This window comes from Pyrgilauda ruficollis, unplaced genomic scaffold, assembly GCF_017590135.1.
Source record: "Pyrgilauda ruficollis isolate IOZ18807 unplaced genomic scaffold, ASM1759013v1 scaffold126, whole genome shotgun sequence".
Lineage (NCBI taxonomy): Eukaryota > Metazoa > Chordata > Aves > Passeriformes > Passeridae > Pyrgilauda > Pyrgilauda ruficollis.
Genome location: NW_024510988.1, coordinates 1,034,744 through 1,044,942, shown reverse-complemented (window position 1 = coordinate 1,044,942; position 10,199 = coordinate 1,034,744). Strand labels below are relative to the sequence as shown.

Genomic DNA, 10,199 nt, shown 5'->3' with positions numbered 1-10,199 from the left:
ATTTTCCAACAAATTGGGCTTGTAAAGGCTGTTTTGGAAAGCAAAGAAAACCTGCTATAATCACTTCAAGAAAAGACACTCTGAATGCTCTAACGGTCCAGACAAATTGGCTTTGGTGTGACTAAGTCTTGGGGAGTACAAGCTTCGGCTTGAGCTAAGCCTTGGATAAATACACCCCAAAGTAAAGCATTAGCTGGTATTTGTTTGTTATTTGCTGGCTGGAGGGATGAATGTGTAATGAATCTGCTGGCCCTGTCTTGCTCGTGTCCCCTCTCACGGGAGCAGCAAGGACTGCCGGAGCCTGGCTCTCCCACCCTCAGAAGTGTCCAAAACCACGCTGGACAAAGCTTGGAGCAACCTGAAAGGTGCCCCTGTGGTCTGCAAGGTCCCTTCCCACCCAAACCTCTGTATTGCTTTTGTCCCCAGCGCGCGGGAGGCCCGGGGAGCAGGAGGAGTGCCGGTGCGAGTCCCGGGCGGCCCAGCCGCGCTGCTCGCCCGCATCCCTGCGGCCAGGACAGGGCTCAGCCGGGGCAAGGCTGCGCGGTGCGGCTTCGCGGGGCTGGGGGAGCGCGGACCGCGGGGCTGACGGCCCGGGGGGCAGCGCGGCTCGGGGGCGGCCAGGGGCTCTGCCGGCCCTTGCGCACGCCGAGGAGGAGGAGGAAGGGGCTCGGCCGGCGGGGGCCGCGGCCGCCCCCAGCCCTGCGCGGCTCGGGGGGGGCGGGCGCGGGCGGGAGCCCGGCCCACGGGCGGGAGCGGAGCGGGGCGGAGCGGGAGCGGCGCTGGGCACCTCAGCCGGGCTGGCAGCGGCGGCAGGAGCGCGGCACGCCGGGGCACCGCACCTCCGCAATTGCGCCGCAGCCCGGGGCCAGAGCTGCTCTGTATGGCATGTGGCTGGTAACTTTTCTCCTGCTGTACTCTTTGCCGAAAGGTACGTGCGGGCGGCGGAGGGGGTCCTCGGCAGCGGGACCGGGCGGGTGGCACGGGCTGCCCCCTCCCCGGGGCTCTCGGTGCTCCGTTTCGCGGTCCCGCATCTCTCGGTGCGCCCTCCCCGGGGTCCCGGGGCTCTCGGTGCGCCCTCACCGGCGTCCCGAGGGTTTCGGTGAGCCCTGCTGGGATCTCGATATGCCCTCCGCGGGGTCTCCTGGCGCTCGGTGTGCCCTCCCCGGCGTCCCGGAGCTCTCGGTGCGCCTTGCTGAGCTCTCGGTGCGCCCTCCCCGGGGCTCCGCGGCTCTCGGTGCCGCGCTCTCGCTGCGCCCTCCCCGAGTGGCCGGGGTTGTCGGTGCGCTCTCCCGGAGCGCTCGCCCCGGACGGCGCGGCGCAGCGCGGGGCTCGGAGCGCGGAACGGGGCTCGGAGCGCGGAACGGGGCCGCTCGGTGCCGGCGCATCCCGGAGCGGCTCCGCGGCCGAGCCCCCGGGGTGGCGGGGGCGGCCGGGACCCCGCACCGACGGGCGCAGCATCCTCCGGCGGGGCCTCGCCGGGACCGAGCGCTCCGCGTCTCCCGAGCGCTTCTCAGTCTGATTCCGTCAGCAGGCGAAACCCAGCCATGCCTTAAAATTCGCATCCTTCCCCCTAGGAATGCTGTGTGAAGTGTAACCCAACGGTTTGGCATCAGTCAGATTATAGATAAATCATATATGGGGGGGGGGGGGGGGGGGGGGGAATGGGGAGAACCGTGGAACAAGCGTGTCAAGGAGACACACGCTGCAAGATTACAGATTAATTTAAAGTTGGGCATTAAGTGGATGCTGCCCACATCCAGCGAGGTGATACTCTAAGCGAGTCTCTGCTCTAGATGCAATTAAAGAGAGGCAGGAGCTGCGTGGAGCACGGGCACTTAAATCCCACTGCGTTTGTTACAACAATCGATCCGTGTTACATAAAGGAATTGCCCATTTCCGGATCTGCGGGAATTTTTAATTATGTTTCTGTAATAAATTACCTCTTTGCCCACCACCCGACCTGCGGATGCGGGTGCTGGAAGCGCCCACCTCTTGGAAAATTGTCTGCTCGGAGGATGGAAAATGACATTTGCCCTAATTATCGTCTGTGACATTTGAGAACAGCAAGGGGGAAATTTTAGGAAATGAGGAAAGTGAAAGAAAGGGGACGGAGCTGCTTGCTCGCATGAGACCTCTCTTGCTGCCCATTACCCCGTTAGCTGAATGTTAATCCAATGAAAAATATTTACTGAGGTTTAATAGGGCACCCTCTCCAGTCGTGTGGTGATGATCAATTATTCCATCAATTATTAATTATGGAATCGCTGCTTTATTCGAGCTGGGGTGAAGCTGCTTTTGGGAGCTTTACCCAAAATCGCTATTGTGCTTCAGAGCTGCTGAGCTGAACGTGCCAGCGTCTGCTTTGCTTACATTTGCATTTTTTACCGTGCTAAAAGGAAAAAAACAAACCTGGAAACAAACAACCGTCGAGGATGCCATGATTCCTTTCGACCCCCAATAGTCAAAATAATAAAGAGCTGCACTGGTTTATTGCTTTTTGCATCTTTTCAGCCCCAGCTTCTTGGAAAAGGGATCTCTTCCCACAGAGCTATCTCTTTGGAGAGGAGCAAATTAAAAGCCTCCATTAGCACAACTCCTCGTGGCCTCATTTTACATTTTATTTCTTAAAAAAAATAAAAAAATTAAAAGATATCTTCAGCATTGAACAGTCCTGGTGATGCAAAGTGTTAACACGAAGCGGTTCCAGAGAGAGGACAGCAATACAATGGAAGTTTCATTAGAATAATAGGATAAAAAAAATGAATTGCTTAATGCATGATAAACCTTTCAGATACTTAATATTTCTGGGCATCGAAGCACATCCTTTTAACGTGCTCCTGCTGTAGAACAAGAGCTCAAGTATGAACCGAAAGCAGATAAACATTTGATCCAAGGGACCCCTGAAGTTTCGAAATCCCTTGACAGGCTGTCGCTGCTTATTTCTGCCCCTGTTTATGAAATAAACAGAAATGGGTGGTTGGCAAGCGGAGAGTTGAGCAGCGAGATGGTCTGGCAGGCAGAGGGGAGGCGAGTGGTGTGATGAGGAACGGACTGGCCACAACTGAGAGGCTGGGAGCCAGGGAAGCGTCTCCCTGCGTGATGTTGCTGGATGGCTCTGCCGCCTGATTTATATTGGCATTATATTTACATGATGTTCCCGCGCTGGGCGCAGCGAACGGTGCAGCTCGCGGTTTCTAATCTCTCCCATCTCGGCCCCCCAGTGTGGCACAGCGCTCGTTTGTCTCTGAAATGAAACATGGAAACCTCATTAAATGCACGGAGGAGAAGCCTGCAGTGCTCAGCTCCTCGCCGTGCCCGGCGCTTGTTTATCCTGCCAAAATTTCCCAGCACCAGGAGCCACCGTGGCGGCTCGCCCAGAGCCTTTACCTGCGCCTGGCATGGGCTCTGGGCTGCTGCTGCCTTGGCATGGGGAGTGGATAAAGGCACCCTGGTGCTCCCGGGTGTTTGTCCTCTGCAGGAAGAGGCTGTGCCTTGTGCGAGGGGCGAGCGCCAGGGGTGTGCTGTGGAACAGCCCTTCTGGAGCTTGGGGCATGCCTTGGGGCAGCCGTGGCTCTAGCACCTCGCTGTTGGGGTGCCAGGATCCCTGCCCGTGTGCCCCGTGTGCTGGGGGGATGGATGGGCAGCGCTCCGTCCTTCTCTGGAGCAGCTGGCGAGCCGAGGGCGAGAATAAAGCTGGAAGTCTTTGTGGCAGGAATTGTGACATGGCAGCAGGCGAGGCTGAGCCGCGCCTCGGGTGACATGGAGGCACCTGGCAGCCGAGCAGGCAGCACGTTACACCGTGCCACTTCCACGGCGGGCACCAAGGAGGAAGGCGCTGGGTCGCGGCAGCCGTCGCGGTGCTGCTGTTCGGGGAGGATGCGCAGGGGCAGCTCTGGGTGCAGAGCGTTCCTCGCCTCTGGAATCTCGCTTGTAGCCAGCTCTTGGTCTTTACATAATCAGGGTTTGGGAGTCACCCTCTCCCTGCTCGTGGATCCCACAGAAACATCCCCCAGCACGCGCAGGCTGCCGCCATCATCCGCCGGCAGAGCCGCACCAAACGTTCAGGAATTCCATTTCCAGGCTCGTGCTCCTGCCTGCTCCCAGCTGCGCCTGGGAAGGGCTGCGGCAGCTCCTGGCCCTGAGAGGGGAGCCAGCACGGCTTGGAGGGGACGGGGAGGAGGTGAGGAGCTGGCAGGGCTTGCCCAGGTGTGCTCTCCTGTGGTGGCAATCCTGCTCTCCACCTTGCAAAGCCACCGAGCGGGTTGTGATGCCCTGGGAGCGTGGCCTGGCCATTGTGGAGGGAGCCCAAGGCCAGGCGTGCGTGGCCTCTGGTGTGTCCCCTTGCCCACCCCTCGTGCCCTCTCCTTTGACCTCCCTGGGGACATGGTGCTGTCACTCTGGCTGGGTAATGTCACCCATGTCCCCTTGGGACCTCAGGCGTTGTGTTCAGCGTGGCCAAGGCGTGGAGGTGGCTCTGGAAGGGGAGGGAGGGGCCCTCACCTGTGGCCCCTGGGCTCGTTCCTCACCCCCAGAGCTGAGGGTCCCCAGGCTGGGGGGCTCAGGCAGTGGGGCAGGGCTGGGGGATGTCCAGCTCTGGGTCAGCCCTATGTGGACAGTTTGGTGGGGCTGGTGCCTCTCAGGAGCAGCCACGGGAGGTTCCGGAAGCAGGAATCCAGCCGGGAGAGCTTTTTTTCCCAGGCAAGGGTTACAGCCTCAGCCTGGGTGCTGCCGTAATCGCTGGAGGTGGTTCAGGCCCTAATTTCCATGCAGATGCATTAAGGAGAAGGCTCTTGGAGCACGTTTGAGCCGTGCCCTTACCCACAGAGGACCAGAGGCAGGCTCTCCTTTGCTCCCTCTCTGCTTTGTCACCTCGGGAAGGACCGTGGTGCTGGAGCCAGAGGGGCTGTGCCACCAGGGTGGGACTCGTGTGGAGGTCAAATTGCAGTGCCAGGGCAGGGAAGATGCTGTGGCAGGTACCTGCTGCTGTGCTGGGCACCAGCTGAATGCCCCAGGCCCTGCTTGGCATTTCCTGACACGATTTCCACCCCCCTGAGACCGGTCCCCGAGGGGCACAGCGTGCAGGAGTCACGGTTTAACCCCTCAGGGCTGGCACACGCTGGGGAGGTGACACCCCGGGAGGATGTGCTGCTCTCCCAGGCACCCCTGAGCTGCCCTTGGAAGGGACCAGCCCCGGCTGCTTCCCTCCTCATCCTTCCACGGCTCTTGGCAGTGCCACTTCCCGCTCCATCAACCCCAAGGTCGCTCCCTCCGCTGGCACAAAGGCTGTGCAGGTGTGCTGGGGATGAGGGCTCGGAGGGAGCTCGCTCAGGGCAAGGCCTGAGGCTCCTCCAGCGTTCCCCAGGCGCAGGCAGGGTGTGATGGAATTACTGTCCTCTCTTCAGCACGGAGGAACCATCAGGACTTGCCACCTACCTGTAATTCCCGGTGCCAGGCCTTGGTTCGCTCTCTCCTTGAGCAGGGCAGGTGTCAAACACCCTTAATGAGGATAATAAATGAGCTGCGAGGTGGCCATTAGCCTGCTGCTCTCCTCAGCATCCCTGCAGCCGGCTCGGGAATCCCTGCCGGCCCTTCCAGCCCCTCTGGAGCCCCACGGGTGGGGTTTTTCCAGGGGGGAGCCCCTCGGAGCAGGGCTGGGGTCACCACCAGGATCAGGAAGGGGCTCTCAGAAAACTGCTGCCAGCGGGGTAATGTGACCCCCAGTCCAGTGCCTGCCCAGGGGATGGCACAAAACACCAATTGCTCAGCATTTCCCCGTCTCTGTGGGTTTCCCCCCAGCTAAAGCACCGTGCTCAGCTCTGAGGGGCTTGCTGGCTTTGGGTGGGCTCGGGGCTGGCTGTGTGCTGCCAGCACAGGTGATGGGCGTGCATGGAGAGCAGGAAAAGCCTCTTATCTCTGGAGGAAGAGCCTTGGCTGGCACGGAGCCGGCCCTTGTCTGAGACTGCTCCTAAATCTGCTTCTTAGAAAAGGACGGGCTCTTCTGGGAGGAAAGAACCTGGGAGGTTTTGTGCTGGCATTGCTGAGCTGCTCGGGCAGGGCACACTCCTGCGCCTCTGCCAGAGATGGTGACACATCCTGGGGACAGTTTGTGGCCCCTCTGGAGCGAGGAGGTGCTTGCAGAGCAGCCCAGTGCTTTGCTGTGTCACTGAAGGCGCTGGAGCTTGGCAAGTCCAGCCATCAAAACTAGTAAATATTCTGAAGGGATGATAGCAAAATGACTTGCTTCTCCCAGCTCGAATAGAGATATTAATATTTCAATAGCTCTAGGTTGTAATTTACCACAATTTAGGAAGATTGAGCTCTGATAACTTCAAGCACCTGCCTTTCAGAGCCAGCCTGTGTCCAGCCCTGTGCTGGGCTCGGTGCAGCTCCCAGCTGGAGCCAGGCTGGGCTCCAGGCTGCCTTCCCAGCAGAAACTGTTCCATCTCAGCTCTGCCAGCCTCCTCCTCTCAGGTTCATGTGAATTAATGCCCTCGATATGTAGGTTAGGGTCAGCACAGCTGACCAGATGTGAGCAGTGATTTCTGGTTTAAAAATATTGCTGTGCTATTTCTAAATTTTTAATCTCTCCCAGTGATTTGGAGACAGTTTTATGAAACATGGAATTAGGATGGTGCTCAATGCTAAATGGTAAAGGAGATTATGAGGATTTAACTCTATACGTCTGTCACATAACTATTGCCAATCCCATAACCTCCATTTTCTATTAGAAATCCCTTTCCCCCTTTGACCCGAAAAAGCTTTATGGGTAATCTGAATTTCTCTGTTTATGAGGTATTTTTCCACTCCCAGCCCCTCACCCATCCAGCTCTGAACCCTCCTGGTGCTGCTGAGGGTGAAGATGTTTCCCTGGCAGGCTCTGGGTGCTCCAGGAGCCTTCTCAAGCTGTAATGTGGGATCTGGGGAGAGATCCTGGATGGAGCACGGGGCACAGCCAGATGTCCTTGGTCCAAAGCCCGGCTGAAGGTGGCTTTTGCTGTGCCCTGGCTCCAGCCATCTTCTGCTCAGCTCAGGCTCAGCCACAAATAGCTCTGTGCTGCTCGTGCAGGCTTTGTTTCCCTTCCTCTGCCTGCAAATGTGCGGTTTTTTCCCTTTCATGTATTTGGGAGAAGCACCGCGCTGCTCGGATGAAGGGAAATGCTGATTCATGACGACAAACCAGCCTGGAGATGTCACAAAATGACATCTGCGGGGCCCAGCGGTGGCCCCGTGGCTCTGCAGAGGCTCAGCTGGAGTTTTGCTCCTCTGTCCGTCCGTCTTTGGTGCTCCTCAGCCAGGGAGGGAAAAATAAACGGCTTTGTCTCCTTCCACCCGTGTGTGGACACAGGGAACCGGTGCGTGGCGGCACGAGGAGATGGTTTCGTGACCTCTAAATTAGTTGTCTCGTGTGGTGGCACAGCTGGACCTGACTATCAGCTCATCCCTTCTGTGGCTCCGAGCAGGCACGGGAGGAACCCTGGTGTTTTATGGGGATGATCCTGTGCGGTGCACACAGAGAGCGAGAGTCAGATGCCGAAAGAGGCCTGAGCTTGTACATCCAGCTGGAGAAGGATGGAGAGGACTCTGCTCCGAGAAGGGCTGAGGCGTCTCGGGGTGTGCCATCCTGAGTGGGTCGGGCTGGTGGCACCAAGGCAGGACGGGCACCTAGCTGGAGAAGCTTGGCACGGCGATGGAGCGACCGTGGCCGCTCAGCCAACCCTTCCTCGGGCCAGCGGAGCGCGGGCGTGCGGGTGAGGCTTTCCTTCTCCCCTCCGCTGCCGTCCCCTCCTCCCCAAGTTAAGGAATCGAGGTCAGGGAGGGTCCCCCGTGGCTCGTTCTGAACCGGCGGCACGGTGCTGATCTGCTTATTGGCTCTGCGGCACCGCGGGCGTGCGCTCAGCCGCGCTATTAATACACCCGCCGAGGGCCCTTCCCAGATCCCTGTCCTTCCGCCCACTTGGAAAGAGTGCAGCTAAAAAAAGAAAGCGGATCTAAGTGACTGGGGGCCTCCTCTCCCTTATTTATAGCCAATTTTGCCAGCTTGGGTTGGGAAGGGGGAGCTCGTGGTCCTGGAGAGTGGGCAGGAGTTGGGGGCAGAGGTCCATTCCCTACTTCCCATGAAGTTCTCCAGTGGTGAGAGCTGCTCCTGGGCATGCAGGTGGCCACAAGCTCTGCCTGGACTGTGTCCCTGAACCCACCTCAGCCCTCGTTTGGGTGCCCAGGAGAAGCTCAGGCTGAGGGCAAGGTGGATCTGAGCTTCCCTGCCTGTGGCTCTGGGAGAGGGGAGCAGCTCTGATCCCGGTTTTCCATCCCTCTCCTGGTTTGGAGGCAGTGGTAGGGTGGCAGGGGAGGTCTCTGCCCTGCCTGGCAGTGGTGGGCACTGGGTGTGCTGGATGGGGCCGCTCTGGGCTGGGGGCTCACAGGAATGTCGGGGCTGGCAGGAGGAGCAGGGTTGGTGGCCGTGCTTGGCGTGCTGTCCTCGGGGCCGTGGGTGCTCGGTGCCAGCTGGGCACCCCTGGGGAAGCCTCGGGGGCTGCCCGGGGTGCCCATCCCTGCCTGCACAGCCCCTGGCTGTCCTGCCGAGGTGCCTGTGATCCCTGATCCGTGCTGGCAGCAGGAGCGCTGGCCTGTGAAGGTGGCCTGTGTGCTTCCAGCCGTGCACGGATGCTCTGCGCTCCCCTTCTCCGCACGCAGGGCTCAGGGGCTGTGCTGGGGGTTCTCTGTGCTGGGGGATCTCTGTGCCAGGGGGGTCCCTGTGCCATGGGGGTCTCTGTGCTGGGGGGTCTCTGTGCCAGGGAGGTCTTGGTGTCAGGGGGGGTCTCTGTTCCAGGGGAGGGGTCTCTGTGTCACAGGGGTCTCTGTACCAGGGGGATCTCTGTGCCAGGGGGGTCTCTGTGCCAGGGGGAGGGGTCTCTGTGCCAGGGGGTCTCTCTGCCAGGGGGATCTCTGTGCCACCAGGCCCGGCGGTCCCCGCAGTGACCCCGTGCCGTTGTGGCCTCTGCTTTGCCCACAGCACGCGCTGAAGATGTTGGAACCAGCCTCTACTTTGTGAACGACTCCCTGCAGCAGGTGACCTTCTCCAGCACAGTGGGGGTGGTGATCCCCTGCCCGGCAGCAGGGTCACCCAGCGCCGTCCTTCGCTGGTACCTGGCCACAGGTGACGACATCTACGATGTGCCCCACATCCGGCATGTCCATGCCAATGGGACTTTGCAGCTCTACCCCTTCTCGCCATCAGCCTTCAACAGCTTCATCCACGACAACGACTACTTCTGCACCGCAGAGAACTCGGCTGGCAAGATCAGGAGCCCGAACATCCGTGTCAAAGCAGGTAGGAGCTGCCTGTGGGGGCTGCGCCGTGCACGGGGGGCTGGCTCCTCCCTGCTCTGCTCCGTGGGCTGCCAGGGGCCCCTCAAATGCCAGGCTGCCGCCTTGGGTTCTTGCAGCAGGATGGAGCAGGGAGAAGGGCAGAGCACTGGGTGGGATGTGCAGCTTGGAGGTGTCAGTGGGTGTCTGGAGGACGTGGTGCGCCTGCAGCCTGGTGGCAGGAGAGTTCCTCTCCCTCTGAGCCAGGATTGTCTCACCCAACCACTTTTCCCAGCTGTGGGAGGGGCTGGGTCACATCTGTCCGTGCTGGGGGCCCCCTCAGTGTCCCACAGCCCAGTTCCCACTGCAGCACCCAGCCTCAGCTTGCCAAGGCTTATTAAGAACAAAAAAAAAAATTAAATAAATAAAAAAGGGAGGAATATGGCAAAGAGCTGATTCCAAAAGCCATTATAGTAAATTATTGACCAGGCTGAGGAGGGCTAATAGCCCAGGAATGGCTTCATTATGTAACCTATTAAAAGTGGGGCTAGCAGAGGGAACGTGACAGAAGTGACTACAGGGTTTTTTATTTTAATACCTTGTACTGTGGAGTAAATTGGTATTAACCCCCTTCTGCAGAGTGAATTATTTACCAGCACTCTCAGGTTACCTATAAACCACAGCGTGCTGGAGGAGCAGATGGGGTGTAGTAAATGTGGAGCTGCTGCTCTCCTGGTGTGGCTCTGCTGGGATCCCTCGAGCCCAGAGCTGCCCTGGGATCACAGAGAGGGAATCCTGGCTCTCACCCTGCTCTCCATGCAGGGCTGGCAGCTCAGCCTCCCCAGCATCAGCAGATGTGGATGTCCAGTGGGGCCACCAGGATGTCTCCAGCTCCT

General features: G+C 59.3%; 1 protein-coding gene across 1 annotated transcript in view; it reads left to right on the top strand.

Moving 5' to 3' along the window:
• Positions 1 to 872: 872 nt before the first annotated feature.
• DSCAML1 (DS cell adhesion molecule like 1) overlaps positions 873 to 10,199 on the top strand; it is a 93,630-nt gene continuing 84,303 nt past the window's right edge. Inside the window, exons 1-2 of the mRNA XM_041458136.1 lie at positions 873 to 928; positions 9,011 to 9,328. Coding sequence (XP_041314070.1) covers positions 886 to 928; positions 9,011 to 9,328 — 361 coding nt within the window. The 5' untranslated portion in view covers positions 873 to 885. The remainder of the gene's footprint in view (positions 929 to 9,010; positions 9,329 to 10,199) is intronic.